Below are 20305 nucleotides of genomic sequence, written 5' to 3'. Positions count from 1 at the left end.
ACGAAAGGCATTTATCGATGACTCACATAAGATGTTTACGTGACTCCAATAAATCGATCAGCTACTAACTTTTAATGGGGCTCTTGGGGGTCAGCCATTGGTTGTACCTATTGGCAGTGTCCATATTATGAGCCATTCCTTTAGAGCGCAAGGTATTTTAAAAATTGAATATTTACTTGCCATGGCGGTTGCATGGCAGTCTAGCTAACAACCTCAAAACTAAGAAAAGGAAGATGATGCATTGTCTGTTTAGTATTGTAAATCAATTGTGTAGAACTACTCAAAGTACGGTATCAGACTTTTGAAAAATATAGTAGGGCTAGAAAAAAAGAGACTTGAATGTAAAGCTTTAAGCATTCAACAAAAACTATTTCTTATACCTATTTAGCATGAATATATAGTTAACGCTGTATAAATAGAGAGTCTTAAATTGTATAAATAGAGTAACAGTCTTAAAGAAGGGCTTTGTCCTTTTTCTCCTCCTTTATATATTGCCAACCACGGCATCATTAACTTCTCATAACTTCTGTGATTACCTGCAACTGTCACAACCTCGGATATCGGTGGAGCCCAGGCAACTGCTGTGACTTCAGATATATGTAGAGCCCAGGCAACTGCTGTTACTTCAGATATATGTGGAGCTCAGGCAACTGCTGTGACTACAGATATATGGGAAGCCCAGGCAACTGCTGTGACTTCAGATACATATAGAGCCCAAGCAACTGTTGTGACCTCGGATATATGTGGAGCCCAGGTCTCAACAACCTAATCAAACAACAGCTATAATTCTAGAAGAAAATAACTTGAAAATAAATTGCATTTTCTCTCAAAATATTAACCATAGATGCCATTCATTTCATAGCAGAATTTCATTGTGTAGATGCAATGGTATACAGCCCCCCAAGGATAGCCGGCGGCTATCATAAGACGGGGTTTAATGATGGAGCTCTGTTAGGATTGTGCTAGCCTGGGTTTCGGAGCAAACACAACTCTCGCGGGGCGGTCGGGTTGCCTTGTTAAGTTTTGGAAAACACGACTCGCTGTTATCGTTTCATTAGCTCATTCAGTCAGTAGACCCCGCGGTTCACAATAGCAAACCTTGAATTTCTACAATGGAGGGGTGATACCTAACCAAAATAATGAATCCATGCAAAATAAAACATTGCAAATTACCTACTTTTAGTAATTTTAAAATTGGTAAAGGTCATAGTATATGCTTATAGTTGAATATAATTTACATGAAATTACCCGAACAACGGCCTTTTTTTCCTAGTTTTTGATCAATATTTTGCCATCCCTAATATAAAATGACAAAGTCTTTTATCGTTGTTTATTATTGTGAACCGCGGGGTCTACTGACTGAATGAGCTAATGAAACGATAACAGCGATTCGTGTTTTCCAAAACTTAACAAGGCAACGCGACCGCCCCGCCAGAGTTGTGTTTGCTCCGAAACCCAGGCTAGCACAATCCTAACAGAGCTCCATCATTAAACCCCGCCCACATGAGAGCCGCCGGCTATCCTTGGGGGCTGTATATCATTGGTAGATGTCACAACTTTTGTTATCTTCAAAATCTTTAGAGTAAATCAGCTTATGACTAGTTATTAATATATGGAATATATAACCAATATATACTAATATATGGAATGTCATTCATCATCTTTTTATTAAACTCAGTTCTTCTACATCAGACCCATAATCACTACTAAGTTTTTTTGCAAAGTAATCCTTTATATATTTTGTAGCAGCGAATTAAATTAACCCAATATTGTTGGCTCTATCCGCTGTTGGTTGTAAAATTGCTTATTTTACATCATACATCAATGACAGAGCACAGCAGATACTTGGACAATCAGTTCGTTTTATAGCTACAAAAAATTAACAAAGACAAATTCATGGTATCTGGTGTTACTTAAGATATTGTGGGGTCGAATACTCATTATGTATAAAAATGCATCACATTGCGACTGAATTAGAAATGGTGGTTGACCAACAATCTCATGTGGCAGTTTTTTCTTGACTTTGTCCGATACACGTTTACCTGACAACTGACACTGTTAGGACATTAGAATGGACAATCAATGCTTTACATTGTGAATAAAATTTACTATGTCATTATAGTATTATACATAGCTGGTTGTTTATGGAATAAGTATATAATAAGTTTACTTGCTTATTGTATAATTCAAGGATAATACTTTTGCTATAACAGCTTTCTATACATATATATACTTGGGATGTCTTTTACCAATTCATTGTAAACTCAGTACTGGAATAAAGCACATTACAGTGAGAACACAGCAGACACAGACTTTGATACACTGTTACGTAGCTCATAGTGAATTTTAGGTAGACAATTGCAGGGGTACTTTTGATGGCTTCAGATGCAAGGCAGCGAATTGGTAAGCTGGTTGAATGGCTTCACCTTGCTAATAGTTCAGGGTCCTGCGCTAAACAAACAGTTTAACCAAATACATGTTTAACAGCTATCTCAAGCAAATCATATCATAATTACTTTTACAACTTCAGGGTCCATTTTTAAACTGTACGATAGAACTTAATTATGGTCCCCTATGCTGTTCAGGATGTATAGTACATCTAGATGTTACATTATGTTAGTTGGTAACAAATGGGTGTGTAAATGCTGGAATTAAATTTATTTTCATATGACTATCACAATTGGTAAAAAATATTTTATCACAATATATATTAACAAATCCCATTTTGTCTGCATGTCTGTGCATGTGTGCCAGTAGTGTTGTTAGTGATGCACACTACTGCATGTGTTTTTGTGTCTGTCTGTTAGTCTGCATAAACAATGATTTACAGTTTGGCCAATTTCATCCCAACTTCATATGTTCATGCTCCATGCTTTTTATCAGGTTACCAGACATATTTGGTTTCAAAGCTATTGAATTCTGGTTCCTGAGAACTGACCTCTTAAAGATGAACTTACCCAAAATTTTAGTAGATTTTATCATAAAGCATTGGTATTTTTCTATCATATGCGATTGTTTTGATGTTTGAGGAGATCTGACTGCCAGGATGTTTCAGGATTAAAATTGATAAAATTTAGTCATAGTTGCAACACCCAGATCAAGTGAAAATGCAATTATTACATGCATAGTTGTAAAAGGAACGACCGAATACAAACGGTTTAACCTGCAACTTGAACGCAATAGTCAATATCCACTATCGCAATGATAACAATAATGATATTTTGCACGCATTTTTTTCTGAGCGTTTTAATCGTGATAAACTTTTGTCAACTTGAAACATCCTGGCAGTCAGATCACCTCAAGCATCAAAGTAATCTCAGGTGATAAAAAACACCAATACTAAAATAATAAAATATAAATATATAGATGATAAAATATTAATACTTTCAAGTAGAATCTGCTAAAATTGTGTATGTTGATCCTTAAACACGACTGCGAGCTGTAGGACTGACAATAAAAGGAATCCCTGGCAACAACAGACACACAGCTTGTGTAACAAATATATTCTTAAAATTCAACAGTAGTAAAGGAATACTGTGACACAAATACTTATAACATGGTTCCTAGCACCAATTAATTGACTAATGCACATTGGTAGGAGCAACTTACAAACCCGCACAAACACACAGATAGATGCTGAGGCTATATGAGCTCATAATATAAATAGTTTTTAGCAAACAATGGAATCCTATTCTCATGCAATAAGCTCACAATAAGAATGTGGTATATTCTTACCACATTTCCAATTAACAATACTCTAGAGTGCACAAATCTAATAAGAGATATGATATGACAGGAAGGTTGATTGTCAGGGATTGTCTCTCCTTGGACGGCTCGCCAGGGAAATAAGTGAGTTAACAACAACATCAGTAGCTTTTATGACAGCGTTGAAGATCGGCAGAGAGAAGTCACTAGAAAAATTTGAAAACTAGAAAAACATGTTGTCATCTCATGCAATTCATAACAAACATTAAAATATTATCTCAAAACCAAGTCACCATACTTTCAAATTCATGTTGAATCGAATATACTGGTCAGCAATAATGGTTTATACTTGATAGTGATGTAAAATATGGTAAATTTAAGAGAGTTGAAGAATAATTATTACCGCAAAATATATGTTAAAAATTGTTTTTTAATAAGCATCTTTACAGAGTTAAACTGCGAATCAAGGTTAAGTTGGAAGAATAGATTTTCACCACCTAAAAATGCTTTATGTTGCCTAATGGAGCATGCCTTATAGAGCCACCTGAGTAGCATTTTTGTGTGCATCTAATGAATGTAAGCTGTAAGCTATGACTAACTAAAACTCCAAGCCTAACTAGAGGCTGGGCACAACAGGATTAGACCGACATCAGACCCTCATACAAAGGAAAAACAGCTAATAAACCAGCCAAAGAATTTTTTTACGAAGCACCTGCACTAACTGTCAGCAAATATCTACATAAGGTAATTTATTCAGTGACTTGCTTTGCATATCAAAACTGTTTTATGTTGGATCAAATTGTGCCACAAGAATACATAGTAATGCATTTAGTTCATTCCTCGGCCCAAATCTTATAATTGCTTCTTTAAAAATACTGCAAACAATCACATGACCATCAAACGATCACATGACCATCAAATGATCACATGACCATCAAACGATCACATGACCATCAAACGATCACATGACCATCAAACAAATGCATTCTAGAGAGATAATAAACCATAATAAGCTATTTATCAAAAATAACAGCTCTTTTTATTGTCGCTATATTTATAACAGCAATTTTTAGCCTGGGTTTGATCAAACTGTAGGGGGGGCAACTCAGTCTCAATAGCTCGGTAGAAGTCTCTCATAAGTGACAGAAGTCTCACTGATTTGCAAGCTCATGTCTTTATGAGAAGATATGTAAATTGTTGTAGTTTATGCATTGTATTGGTTTTGTTCTTTGAACACAGTGGTATTAATGCACAGTTCATTTCAAACTCCAGAGAAAAGCATATCTGTTTGAATGTAAAGAAGTCATCTTTTATTGTTCAATACAGAACAGTTGGGTGAAAGCACTACCCCTGCTTATGAATCTGGTCGGGTTCAGTATGTTCAACAAGATGAAGAGGCATCAAGTAGGTGTTTAGGGATATGTAGTGCAACTTATTGTAACTTGACTTAAAAATATGTAAAGTTCACACTAATTTAGCTTATATACTTTTTATACTTATGTAAACATTTTTGCTTTGTTTTCAATTTTCACTTTTGGCCACTTATTTTTGTTTACGATCTTTCGAGAACCTCTAGAAAATAGGATGCTGGAAATTACTTAAGTAGTAAAGTAAAAAATTTGCTTGAGTTTCACATGTTGAAAAATTCATATGTCAGGGCAATAACAAGCAGAGGTTTGAATGTGTAGTCTTGACCTGCTCACTGTAGGTGCAATCCATCTACATGTATGACAAGAGCTTGATTTGCTCTGCTCGAGTCGCCTGAACTTGGTCAGGGGTTTGTGAGTTTTAATGACCTAAGAGACACTCAACCGGGTGTTGATTAGGAGCCAGAGGGATTTAAACCACTGATTCTCCACAGGAGAGCTAGATACCACAGTAACCACACTCAGTATAGCCATAGAGTAATCATCAGTATAAGGTGAAAACAAGGTCACTGATTCGCATAAAAAGTCAACAGAATGAGCGGAGTTGTCACAAGATTGATCTTTTTTAAGTGGATAACTTCATTGCTAAAGCAACCCAGACCTTTCTTCTTAGTTTAGTTTGTATAATTAATATGTGTTACTGAGACCACTTTTAGATACGGCACACAAACTGAAGATTAATCTAAGCAAGAATGCCAATGATGCCTACATAAGCTATCTCTGTTTCTTCACATTGTAGCTCATACATAGCCAATTCTAAGATGTTATTTATTCAAAATCTATGGTCACGTGTGGAACTAAATTCATCTAAATCCATGACCGTGCGCTTGTGACATCGGGATGAATACCGAGTAAGAATATATCGAAGTGAGACATTCACTTTTTTCGTCTAAATATTAAGTTGATAACAAACTTAAAAACTCAACATCAACATGTTAGAAAAATAGTTGTTTTTTGTTAAAAAGGTCGTATGCCTGTCAGTTCTATATTTAGTTAGTTACAGCTAACCAAACTCGCTAGTATCGTAACCAAGAGACAGGGTCAGCCTGAAAGTTGAGCCAACAAGAAATTGACAGCTAACAAAGATTAGGTACATGTTTTGCACACGATTATACACTGATTATACATACTGATTAGGATACAGCGCGCATAAAATCAAATAACTTTCAGCTGAGATGTAAACAAAGGACCACCACTACTACTATTATTACTACTACTACTAATAGTACTACTTCTACTAGCCATAATACTATCACTACTACTACTACTAACAATACTACTACCAATACAACTACTGATAATACTGTTACTACTTGTACTACCACTACTCCTACCACTACTACTCCTACAACTACTACTACTCCTAACATTACTTCTACTACCGATACTACTACTACTGTTACCACTACTGTTACCACTACTGATACTACTACTGTTACTACCCCTACTACTACCACCAGTACTATTACTACTACTACCATCACTACTACTACTGATACTGCTGTTACTACTACTTGCGCTAATACTGTTCCGATCATCATTACTTATATACTATTGCTACCACTACTACTACTGTTACCACTACTGATACTACTACTACTACTGTTACTACTACTACCACCAGTACTATTACTACTACTACCATCACTAACACTACTGCTATTACCACTACTACAACTATCGCTGCTACTATCGCTACTACTACTGTTACCACTACTGATACTACTGCTACAACTACTACTAATATTACTACTACCACCATTACTGCTACTACTACTACTGGGTAGTCATTTGAGAAAACGCAAAAGAATGTTAGACTTACAAGCTTTGCCTTATTGCAGTGGCTTCATGAGCGCTGACGATGAGCAACGGGAATACGACGGCAAAGAGGCAGCCACTACAATGGAAGGTAGAGGTCAGAGTGCATGCATGTACATGTTCTAATCTTCCTTGTAGCTACTAAAAGGCTTTTCAGAAAAATTGTTAACGACTAAACGAGTAATTCTCAACATTGGTTCTAAACAAAATACGCAGTGCTGACCAATAGTGATAGAAAAGACTTAGAAGCTGTGCACGGTGTAAGAAAGAAGGTATCCAACAGAAAACCGTTTAGTTTAATGCCAGAACCAAGAGTGTGCAAATATATATACTACCATCAATTCAATTTAGAAGACCTTGAAGTTGTGTTGTGTACACAAGCGATAATTTTCCAGTTTCGATCACTGCATGAAAACCAGTCGCTGGGGAGTTTATCATCATTGATAATCGAAGTTTGACAACAACAAAGATTTAGCTACAGTTATTCGTAAGTAAAGCACATCAGTCATGTAAGACTTTCCCTTCTCAGCTAGTTTCAGTAATATACATGCTGATGGTCAATATAGTTCAACATCTGTACTATCTGCATGCCTTTATTCCACATAACTATCTGAATGGTATGTGCAAGCATTTGTCTAATGTTAGCAAAAAGTAATTACAGATTGTATGAACTTTTGATGTTTCAATACTTATTTGCAACGCACTTGCTTGACAGGAGGGTTAAGATTCGATTTTTAAAATGTTGAATAAAATTTTAATTGCAATGCAACTTTTTTTCTCCATGGCATCAAATTCAAAATTTTGCTAATTAAAAATCATTTCAAGTTAATTGATATCTAGTAAAGAAAGGTCATACAGGAGCACACAACTCACTTCAGCCATAACGTGGTAGAGAATGTCATCAGAACTCCGACTGGAAGACCAAACCCAAAGAAATATGGCCATTGACACTCAATTTTCCTAATTCTTGCAGCAAATGGCACACCTACAACAGCAAGTAATATTCAGCTAAGATATGGATGGCACACCTACAACAGCAAGTAATATTCAGCTAAGATATGAATGGTACACCTACAACAGCAAGTAATATTCAGCTAAGATATGGATAGTACACCTACAACAGCAAGTAATATTCAGCAAAGACATGGGTGACACACCAACAACAAGTAATATTCAGCTAAGATATTTAGCAAACATTATCATTCCATTTTGAGAACATCAACATTCCTAGTTAACAGCATGAATGGTAAGGTAATGAAGGTACTGGTAATGGTAATGAAGGTACATGTCTTTATGAAAAGATATGTAATTTGTTGTAGTTTATTCATTGTATTGGTTTTGTTCTTTGAACACAGTGGTATTAATGCACAGTTCATTTCTTACTCCAGAGAAAAACATATCTGTTTGAATGTAAAGAAGTCATATTTTATTTTTCAATACAGAACAGTTGGGTGAAAGCACTACCCCTGCTTATGAATCTGGTCGGATTCAGTATGTTCAACAAGATGAGGAGGCATCAAGTAGGTGTTTAGGGATATGTAGTGCAACTTATTGTAACTTAACTTAGAGATATGTAAGTTGTGAATTATAAGGTGAATTATAATTATAAGGTTGATTACTCAAGAAATCCATGAACAAATGGTTTGATGAACACCAAAAACCTATTCTTTCATCCACACAGACTTTTTGATTCATAAACAGACCTTTCTAACGCCAAGTTCATGACCAGTTCTGACAATTTTAACAGATTTCAACTAGACTCTTCAAAGTTACACACACATTATTCAGTAAATTTAATGAGCTATGCATCTTACAAGAGTGACGAACACATCCTGGGGTGACCCTTATTTGGTTATCACCATAGCAACAACTGTTTTACCACCTCCAATGTGTGAGATGTCGGAGTATTAGCAAAGGCATGATGATACATGCTGTCACTAAACAAGCACATATCTTCTATTGGCTCTGATGCCTCGACACCCACCAATTACCAAGTATTGTCAAATAAGGTAGTAAATATTACAACTGGTATCCAATTGAAAACTTTATTTTGAATGAAGATGCACAACCCTAAACCCCAGTCAGAACTAGATGTGTATAAAATAGTGTACTTAGATATGCACACAAGTTATTTGACACACTGAATTTTAAGAAATACTATAGATGATGGTTACAATTTAAAAAACTACTCTTGGAAAATTTTTGAATGAAATTCAGCGACCAAAAGGTACATACTAAGCTTACTGACCTTCTACTATCCATCTGTACTCGAAGGCGTAGAGAGACGTGAGCAGACTAACATGGAAGACCCCAACAAGCTTACCAATATACGGTAATGGTATCTTCTCCAACATTGTGCCCTATGAACAACCAACTTAGCATGTTGGTGGTACCCAAACAGACATAACATTCGCATTTCAAGTTGTTCTTAGAAAAGCATTACAGGCATTCCTAATTTCCTAGGAGCACTTTAGCTGGCTCTAATTGTTAAATTGTTTTGCTAATACATTGTTCTTAGCCTGTTTTTCTGGCTGTTTTCCTTAACAGCTGTACGGCTGACCATACTAAGATAAAATTTGTCCTTGAAAAGACGCCATAGGTGTTAGTGAGAGGATACATGTGATGCAGGACAAACTAAAGCTATCAAAAGAACTATATCTATGCTAAAAGCTGTGAAATTCAGCTATGTGAGATGTTTGACTGTCTATTGAAACTCTATTCATTTTTATTTTCCCACAAGGTAAGGTTAGCATGCTTAAACAAATTATATTTAAAAGGAATTCAACATAAAATATGACAGAACTTCATGCTAGTTACATGAGGTATCATTGAGATGGTACACACTAATTCCTTAAAGATTTAAAAAGTGTCGCATTCAAAATATACATTTTTGATTAAAAAAACTAAATTAATTTTATTGTCATGTTAACCACATGATAAAGCTAGATTAGAATAATAACTAAGGAAACTGCTAAGCAATTAACTAACATTGCTGTTGTTTCACAGTTACGTAAGTTTTGCTGCCATCTCCATTTTTTATTTTTCTTACTACTACAGCGCCTCAATTTTTTTTATTTTTGCAAAAATCATGAAGCCAGGCTCGCCAGAAGTGATTGAAGGCAAATATCTTTTCAACTAAACTACAAAAAAGCCTTTGTTCTTTTGAGCCAGAGCAAATGTGAAATTCATCTAAAGCCACAATTTCTACATTGTATTGACAGCCAATATCTATGGGTCAAAACTTTCGGTAAATTTAAAAAAATAGCATAAGAATTCAAAGCAAAGCATTAAAAATTAGCTCTACCTTTTATACGAGCCATAATATGGCTTGTAAGAATATCTACAATATCAGCATATATATCAGTGAATAGTTGATAAAATTGAACAGATTGTCGAGAGGCACAGCCAGTTCTCTTTAAAGACACTAAATATGAACAGCATGCAGTGTCGGTGTGCCTAGACTTTTATACAGTAAACAAAATTTTAGTTCATTTATGGTTTGTTAATATCGGTTAATTTGTTGAACAGTTTCAACTTTTGGCCATTCTCCCTTTCATTTTGTAAGCGCTCAAAACATGATTAGTAACAGACGCAAAGACTAAACGATATGCAGATTTCTTAAATTAAAATTCATGGCTTTTGAAATATTAGGTGGTCTAAATTACAATAAAATATAAAATACATCCTTCTAGAGTCCAGGAGAAAGCGAGTTATGAAGCTTCAAATGGGATTTTTGGTAAAGCTTGTACAGAGTGACTGATGCCATGTATTAAAAACACAACAGTTATGGGTATGGCAGCGCTGTGCTTAAAGCACAGTTTTTCCTTTAGAATCAAAATAGTTAGAAATTCAAATCGGCTTGTATATAGCAAATAATATCTACCGGTAATAAATCAATCACTCATCCAACACGCATCATCAAAGTATATTGATCAGGAAACGGTAGTTGACAAGTATTTCAGTAGAGGAACATGAAAAGAGCAGAGAAGGTTGGCAACAAGATAGGCTGTGTTTTTCATCACTCTGTTGATTAATGATGTCATAATAATTCAACACACTCCAAAAACCACATAATCAAAAAGTGCATCATTTAACATGGTTTTATATTTTTTTCAAAAGGCATCTACCATAACTTGCCTGTTTACAGCTTATCAATACCATGTTCAGGAATAGACACAAAGTGTGTAGAAAACTATTGAAACCACAAAAACATGCAAACTCATCACTTTCAGTCTGTTGCAAAAATGCTGAGAGGCAGCCTGAGAACCTTCTCCCCAAGCAACTAATAATTACCTGCAGGATGAATATAAGCTGGGCTATTGTGTTGTATAATAAATCTGATATAAGTGTAGATATTCCCTGAGACTTTCTCTTTTTGCCAGTGTGCTTCCAGGCAGCATCCGCAACATCCTGAGTAAATACATGGTAAATCACAGGCTTTACATCACATCCCGATAACTGATTTGCGAATTTTGTTTAACAAATTTAATCACCAAAAGACGTACTCATATATACGCATGTCTGCCTATTTTTACCACTTTATTAATAGAAACATCATGTGAAGGCTCTGAAGAGGTACTTGTTAATAGATTCAGTTCTGACTGCAAGACTAACCTGGAACCAGATGACATTGGTAGCGCGTGTGATGAGCCAGAGAGGGTAGACCCAGAAAGTATTAACGATGGAACTGATAATCATCTCTAAATATTCCCATGCCTGTGTGGCTGTTGCGTGATCTGTACTCATAAACAGGTCAATTAAAAATCGCTGGTCCCCACAGGGTTAGTCTGGTTGGATGCATTTACGACAAATAAACTAGATCCAGTGATAAGTAGGGAATCGTTATCTATGTATTCCTTACAAATCAATAATATATCAGCTCTTAGGGATACAAGTTCCCTTACCAGCTTCGCATTTGGTCAAGCATCAGCAACTAACAACACAAGCACTCCTACATTTTACTGAATTTATGTCCGTCTGCCCTTTTCAACAATAGCAAATATTTACACTGTCACTTCACTGTTCAAGTACATCTAGAAAGTCTTAGTCAAAAACACTACAATTTCCACTAAATTATATCAATTTAGGTCTTCAACAAATTGAAAAAAATATTCTCATATTTCATATGAGCATGGGTGAGCACAACAGAGTACAAATTGTCTTCAGTAGTCACACAAGCGCCTGCTAGCACTATTTACCAATACAACAGGGTACAAATTGTCTTCAGTAGTCTAACAAGCACCTGCTAGCACTATTCACCAATACAGCAGGGTACAAATTGTCTTCAGTAGTCTAACAAGCACCTGCTAGCACTATTCACCAATACAACAGGGTACAAACTGTTTTAGTAGTCTAACAAGCACCTGCTAGCACTATTCACCAATACAACAGGGTACAAACTGTATTTAGTAGTCTAACAAGCACCTGCTAGCACTATTCACCAATACAACAGGATACAAACCGCCTTGAGTAGCCAAACAAGTACCTGCTAGCACTATTCACCAATACAACAGGATACAAACTGTCTTTAGTAGTCTAACAAGCACCTGCTAGCACTATTCACCAATACAACAGGATACAAACCGCCTTGAGTAGCCAAACAAGTACCTGCTAGCACTATTCACCAATACAACAGGATACAAACTGCCTTTAGTAGTCAAACAAGCACTTGCTAGCATAAATCAAAAAGTTTGAACAACAGGCTGGTGGGTAATGAGTCATTTACCTTGAAGTAATAGCTGGAGGAGTTTTTCCAACAAGGGAAGTCCAACAAAACTGAACATGAATACTTGTGACTACAAAACAATAGCATATTACTCCAGGCTGGTTGTAATACTTGTTATGCTAAGTTCCTATATATAGCGAGAGTGTAGCGACCCCCCCCCCCCTCCATCTATATGGCCCTGCAATGCTATCATAGAAACAGTTTCTTTCTGTCATGGTTCAGTGTTGCTGTTTGTTGTGTGCCATGGAACTGGCCATAGCGACTGACGGCGTAGCGTTTGTGCACGCGCATTGGTCTTGCTTTTCTGCTGTTTTATATGCAGACACACGCCTTGACATAAGGCATCTACTATGGCGCCCTATAAAAACCTGATCTGCTTGTCAGCCCAGCGTGACACTTTAGTGACACCCAGGTGTCTCTACACTATGCTGTATGGAAAGTTAGTAAATAGTTGTTATGACTCTGCAAAGTATAGAAAAACCTAGGTTGGTTTAAATGCCATTCTGGCAAAACAGAGGATATTGCCTCTAAGACTCACTGCAATGATTCCTCCATTAGCGAGACAGCATCGTAGAATTGTTGGTAGAACTGTGATCCTGAGAAAGGCAAAGAAAAAGATCAGCAAACTACTTTAGCATAACCTGTGCATAAATTTCGGTGACTATTTTACTGAGGTAATCTAGAAAATGTAGCCGAACAACTGATAAGGATGATTATCAGCCATAAGAAGAAATATTGTAATAGCTTAGTGAATAAACTCATAAGTTTATCTTTAGAAGTTGACCCAGAAAATGATAACACTCTTTCAATTCTTAGCTGACTATATTAACTAGTGCCCTGGCAGTCCGATGGGCTGTGGGAGATTATCACGTGTGTCAATATAGCATAGGTAATAAAAATGTGCACAATAATTCTACTATTATGGGAAGGGAATGATTGGGGCAGGTTGTACCGTGCTGAGAGGCATACCTATATGTAGTAGGTTTAAATCCCATATGATTCAATTTTTTTTCCAACCACAACCGTGGCTTTGGATGGACACAGCTTTTACTATAGTAAGATTGTATTTTGATATTCAACAAAGACACAATATATACAATACATACTATATACAAAAAAGATTCAGTTTCCTCGTACATCATGTATGACCACTTAGCCCAGATTAAAATAATTGATCAAGCCATCTATGTATATGTATAATATTTAGCTAACCAAAGGGTAGTTGCTTTACAGGACTAGCCTTTTTTGGCATGACGATTTCTGGCACAAGACTTTTTGGCATGACAATTTCTGGTACAGGAATTTTTGGCGTGACAATGTCCAGAACAGGACTTTTTGGCGTGACGATTTCTGGTGCAGGACCTTTTGGCGTGCAACCATTTCTGGTGTAGCACCTTTTGGCACAGGTTAGAAGTTCAGAATTTATCCATCTTTCATTGTGACTTATGGCTCAACAAATTTTGAGTAAAAATGAAAAAAAGATTTGTACATAGCGGATACATTTACGTATTTTACAGATGTAGTTCACGGAATCCTGGAATCAAATTTTGGCGATGTGAGCGTAAAAATTCATGTAAAGGAAGAATCTACACTAAAGATGATGAAGTGATTAACAAAATAGACCAGCATAGCCACAGAGCACCAGCTGCATCAATTGAAGCTGCTCATAATTAATGTGCAATAAAACGTCGAGTGAAATTATCAACTGAACGAGTGCTGAAATACTCCAGCATAAAATATTGTGGAGGACGGGACTATTCTAAACCTAGTCACTTATGTATATTTCTTAACCTGTTAACATTATGCCTAGTCACTTATGTATATTTCTTAACCTGTTAACTGTTGACCATAACCTGTTGTATATGTCTTAACCTATTTCTATTTCTACTGTTATATAATACTACATTTTTGGGCCTGCTTCACAGGCCTGCTAGCACCCCATTATGCCTATTGTCTGGGCCTGCCTCACAGGCCTGATGTGAAACAATGAATGTTATATAATTGTGGGCGGAGCAAATAGTATAAAAGGAGAAGGCATAGGCCAACTCTTTGGGATTCTTCTTACGGATTTGATACTGTCAAGACGGAGTTGTACATGTGCTGAGATACGTTAAATACACTATATACTTATTCTTACAAACTGTCTGTGTTTGATGCCTGCCTGGTTGGCTGAATAAGGATCTTTCTGCCAGAACTGATCTGGCTTCAAGCACGAACTGCTTTGGGGAGACACCTAAGGAAGGCTAGGGGGTTGGCTGCGTTACGATCGGACCTGATCAGAAATGCGATAGCATTGGAGATCAGGCCCTCCAGTAAGCTAGCCAGGGACCTAAATTAGCCAAGATAGGGTCTCAGAGAGCAGGCCGTGCTAGCCTTCCAAGTGAGCCTGAACTGAGGACAGCCCGCCGCGGCCTGATCCGACCACTAGGTGTGTCAGGCAGGCCGACGAGGGGAAGGCCCAGTGTTCAGACTGCACTGCCTTGCTAGGGAAGTAAAGCTGGCTCAGCTACCGGGGCCAGACCTTTACAATATAACTTCTGTTTATTTTTTGTCTTTCAAAGAAAAAAGTATGATGTGTGAAGCTTGATGAATAAAATAATGTTTGTTGCATTTTCTTGTTATTATCATCGTGTTATTTATTTACTTTATATAAGCATAAAATAAATAAATAACTGCTTTGGTGTAAAAAATCTGGCACCAGAAAGTCTTTGACCAGTTGGTTTATACTAAAGGTCCAACCCCAAAGCTCGCTCATTCACTCACTTTGATGTTGATTGTTCAGGAACTGGGGCTACAGTCTCCTTGGCTCGACCTTCCATTTCCCGCCTTTGTCTGAGGACGCCGACAGGGATCTCCGGTCGAGACTTCTTCACACTTACATCTACCTTGTACACTCCATAAAATCCATACAAACAGTCCCTCAAGCCTTGTAAGAGATAGCCTAGGAAACTGCGAAGTACGTCAGCCATATTCCAACCTGGGCGAACCAAAACATTAATCAGCATTGAGTGAGCAGGTAAAATTTTAATTAAAACTAACAACTACATAAACCTGTAAGCTCTTTAGATCAGAGTTGGTTGTTAATACTTATAGTACAATTAATATAATATATTATTAGTATATGCTAATAATATTAGTAGTATATTAATTCGTATATAGTGCATACTATATTATATGCAATTACTAGGGGTGTCAGGGTGGTCTAGTGGTAGCGCCTTTGATTGTTAATCATGGGGTTGGTGGTTCGACCTCCTGCTTAATGACCAATCTGACAAACAGCTCTCAGCAAGCTGTAAACCCCAAATTGTTGGGTCTTTTGGATCTAGACCATAACTTGGAGGCCCCGTCTCGTTTACCACACTGGCAACATAGGAACGTTGAAGATCCACCTCTATCCTTTGCACATTAAGCAAATGAAATGACTACCTGGCTCTGTCAGACTGGACGCGTCGCAAAGACATCAATTCAGGTTAATCTGACCGTTTCGGAAGCGGTAGATACTGAGAGCTGGGTCGTCTCTTCTCTATCATACTGCTCGAAGCATGCATCGCTAAGATGCAAGTCATTGTTGATTTCTGATAGACAGCCATATTATTATATATATTTGCGAATAATATTACTATTATAATAATATTGTAGAAATATTATAGATATCGTACTACTAGTATGATATTTTATATGTTATTTATACGTTATATATATATAACGTTATATTATGAATGTTATAATAACTTTATAACTTATTTTTATTAAAATTTAGTTACCAATGTCACACTGCGTAGAAAGGCGGTAATTACATGTGGTAGTGTAGTCTTTTTGTTGATCAAAACAAGCAGTTTTAACGAAGTAGAAAAGAAATTGATAGCAATAAATATTATGTCATTATGTGTATGTTAGAAAAATAGTACCAGTATTGATAGAAAAACGAATTGTCACGCTCGTATCTTATAAAAACAGACATCGATCATCTCATGCAAATTTGTTTCGTATCTACATAAACATGATATACATCTACGATATACATCTACGATATACATCTACGATATACATCCATGATATACATCTATGATATACATCTATGATATACATCCATGATATACATCTATGATATACATCCATGATATACATCTATGATATACATCTATGATATACATCTATGATATACATCTATGATATACATCTATGATATACACCCATAATATACACCTATGATATACATCTATGATATACATCTATGATATACATCTATGATATACATCTATGATATACATCCATGATATACATCCATGATATACATCCATGATATACATCCATGATATACATCCATGATATACATCCATGATATACATTTATGATATACATCTATGATATACACCTATGATATACATCTATAATATACATCAATGTTATACATCTATGATATAAATCCATAATATACATCAATGATATGGACAAGTTGACAAGATATTCTTCTAGCAGTAAAGTTTAATGCATTAAAAATCAGATGTATCTGCAAAAAATGAGTTAAAAACACCTTGAAAAACTATCCCAGCGAGCCAGGTGAGACCTAGACTAGTACTGATGACAAACCGTAAGTATTATGTTGAACATAGTTTACTATTCATAAGTTTGATCAAAACGTCTGAAAAATTAACATAACATTTAAAAATTCCCTAGAGTACATTCATGCAAATGAAAATTGCCTATGCTTCTCTATCTATTCTCTACTATCTAGGTAGAGTTAATCGCTCACTTCTCAAACTCGGTTTAAACTCTTTTGCGTAGGGAATAATGATCATAGTACCTGCCTTCCCTGTCACTAGTCATTGCTTATATGCTAGTATGAATCAGGCTGCATGGCACCTTCCTAGTTTATGCTGTATTACTAGCTACAACCCCAATATTAGAAATAAGTGTGGCAGACCATGGTAGGGGAATGCGCCTCCTAGCGTAGTAGAGTATGTAAACCGTTAATTGATAACGAGTCAAATTAAATTACCTTTAGTTTTTGTATCCTTTGACTATTACCTGTACATCATACCACTCTATAATGTTACAACATGACTAATGGAGTCATCTTCTTTATATAGCACATTAAAGGGTCCACGAAAACTCTTCTTATATCCACTACGAATAATGAACTGCATAATTTGTGTATGACAGTGAGAAGCTTCAAATTGGACTTTTGGTAAAGCTTGTACAGAGTGACTGATGTCATGTATTAAAAACACAACAGTTATGGGTATGGCAGCGCTGTGCTTAAAGCACAGTTTTTATTTAAAACTAAAATAGCTAAAGATTCAAATCGCTTGTATATAGCAAATAATACCTACCGGCAATAAATCAATCACTCATCCAACACGCATAATCAAAGTCTTAATTATTGAATATTGATCAGGAAACAGCAGTTGACAAGTATTTCAGGTGAGGAACATGAGAAGAGCAGAGAAAGCTGACAACAAGATAGGCTGTGTTTTTCATCACTCTATTGATTAATGATGTCATAATAATTCAACACTATTGCTCCATGACAAGTAATATAATAATTATATATTAAATTATCATATATGATGTATCAATTTAATATATAATATATATTAAATTATAATTAATATAATTATAATTTAATATATAATAATTATAAGCAATGAATATATATATTAATTGATATATATATTTATATATTATATATGAAATTACTTTTATAAATTAAGCCATAAGTTAGAACAAACCAAAAAACATAGTTATACAAATATTAAAAATGTGAAAATTGAAGTAGTTAAATTCAAAGACTTAACTTTTTAAATAGGATCACTGTCAGCCATTTTGCAATTTAAATTTTGAGCTATTGGTCGAAAACTGCTTCAACCTTGTTATTTAATATTACGCTGAGTTTATTGTTTAATATTTCTAAGCTGCCTTCGGCGCTAATTTTATGTTTTTATTTGTATTAGGGTCTGTTTCTAATAAAACAACTTATGTAATAATAAAACATGTATTTCATATGTTGTCATGTGAAGTACACTATAATTCATTTAAAACCCTACAACAACTCTGTACACATAGTAGAAAGTACAAGTAGTATAACTAATGCATTATATACAGATGTGAAAAAATGCAAAATGTAAATTAACAAATAAATAATCAATAATAACAACAGCAACTATATGTGCTATACTAAATATACTATATATACTACATATAGTATACTAAATATACTATAGGCCTACATATATGTACTAAATATTCTATATACACTAAATATAATATACCACATATGCTACCCTATATATGCTATATTACATATATGCTACCCTACATATGCTATATACTGTACATATACTACAAATGCTATGCTACATTCATACTACATGCATATGGTAAATCAAGCTTAGTGTTGTTGATTAGCCATTAATATATAAAACCATCAAAAGCTCATTTTTCGTACTGTGAAACATCTACAGGAATAAATCATTTAGGGTGTTATCAAGTAGCTCAAAAATTTAAACACCATCACGGAATGGCAATTATACCATACAGAATAGCAATTATACCATCAACAGATTAAAAACTGATAAAGTAGATGCATACCTTTGCAATGACCAAAAATTTCCATAATTGGAGTAGCTATACGTGTGTATAAAATTAGATGGTAAATTAGTGCTTCAATTATATATTTTGTAGTGAGGTGTTGATATGCTTTATCCGCTATTACTGCGGCTTCAACTAGCTATAAAAAAAAACTGGGCATCAGCGGTTTTGTCTTGCTATTTGTTAAACACGGTAGGTTTTGTAGAGACAATTTGTAGCACTTACAGTACACAGTGAATAGAAAACAATTGATAATTGTTCTAATAAGTGTTAGTTGGCATCAGATGTGTAAGACTAGGTCTAAACTCTTTGAACAAACGTTGCGTAAAATCGAAAGCATCATGGCATAATAATAGCCTATGGTTAGCGATAACTAAGCTCATCTAAAATCTAAAAACACAAAAAAATTGGAAAGCATATGTAGGACTTTTTTTCAAATACATAAAGCAATCGTAGCTTTCTATAAGAGAATATTCGTGATCATTATTGGCTTTGGAAAATATGATGCTTTGAACGTTTTGCTGGTGGGTTGAAGTAAAGACGATGAGCTCTGTTACTGTTTAAATAATTCTTAAATAAATATCAAACGTACTCAAAACTTTCTTGCTTTTTATTAGTCTTCCATATTCGCTAACAGCCTGTTGATCCTTGCAGGTTATCTATGAATAATCATTCTCTTCAGTCTGAAAAGCTCTTTGTTTACCTTTGGCACATTAATTTTAGCCTAATTTTTTTAAGATTCCAATGTATTGACGAATTCAGACCTTTCGAATCCAGAATAAGAATAAAATGTTGAACGCGCATAACTCTATAGGGTCCTAAACCAAGTTCAAGGCAAGTAAATCAATTTGACAACTGAAGTTTGTCAGTTTGTAACAGTGTTTTTGTTTTACGGTACACTATTCGCTTTACAAGCTTCTGGCCTAATTAGTTTAGATAAGTCGACGCTCTGCGCAATAATTTGTTTTAAATCGAATTTACCGTAGCTTGAAAATCTAGATCGTCTTAAGTTCACTTGGCGAGCTATCAAAAGCTATGA

At 35.4% G+C, this 20305-nt stretch overlaps 1 protein-coding gene across 1 annotated transcript; it reads right to left on the bottom strand.

The window, feature by feature from the left end:
• Positions 1-3426: 3426 nt before the first annotated feature.
• LOC137394668 (etoposide-induced protein 2.4 homolog) lies at positions 3427-19976 on the bottom strand. Its single transcript, XM_068081425.1, has 10 exons — positions 19859-19976; positions 15439-15652; positions 13214-13271; positions 12676-12745; positions 11565-11686; positions 11244-11360; positions 9199-9310; positions 7824-7935; positions 6955-7029; positions 3427-3911 (listed from the first exon to the last, which is right to left on the bottom strand). Exons 2-10 carry the CDS (start codon positions 15642-15644, stop codon positions 3809-3811), a joined length of 975 nt encoding a protein of 324 aa, XP_067937526.1. The 5' UTR covers positions 15645-15652; positions 19859-19976; the 3' UTR covers positions 3427-3808.
• Between the last annotated feature and the right edge of the window lie 329 nt (positions 19977-20305).

This window comes from Watersipora subatra, chromosome 4, assembly GCF_963576615.1.
Source record: "Watersipora subatra chromosome 4, tzWatSuba1.1, whole genome shotgun sequence".
NCBI classification, from domain to species: domain Eukaryota; kingdom Metazoa; phylum Bryozoa; class Gymnolaemata; order Cheilostomatida; family Watersiporidae; genus Watersipora; species Watersipora subatra.
Note: the sequence above shows the minus strand (reverse complement) of the source record. Positions and strands in the feature narration are given on the sequence as shown.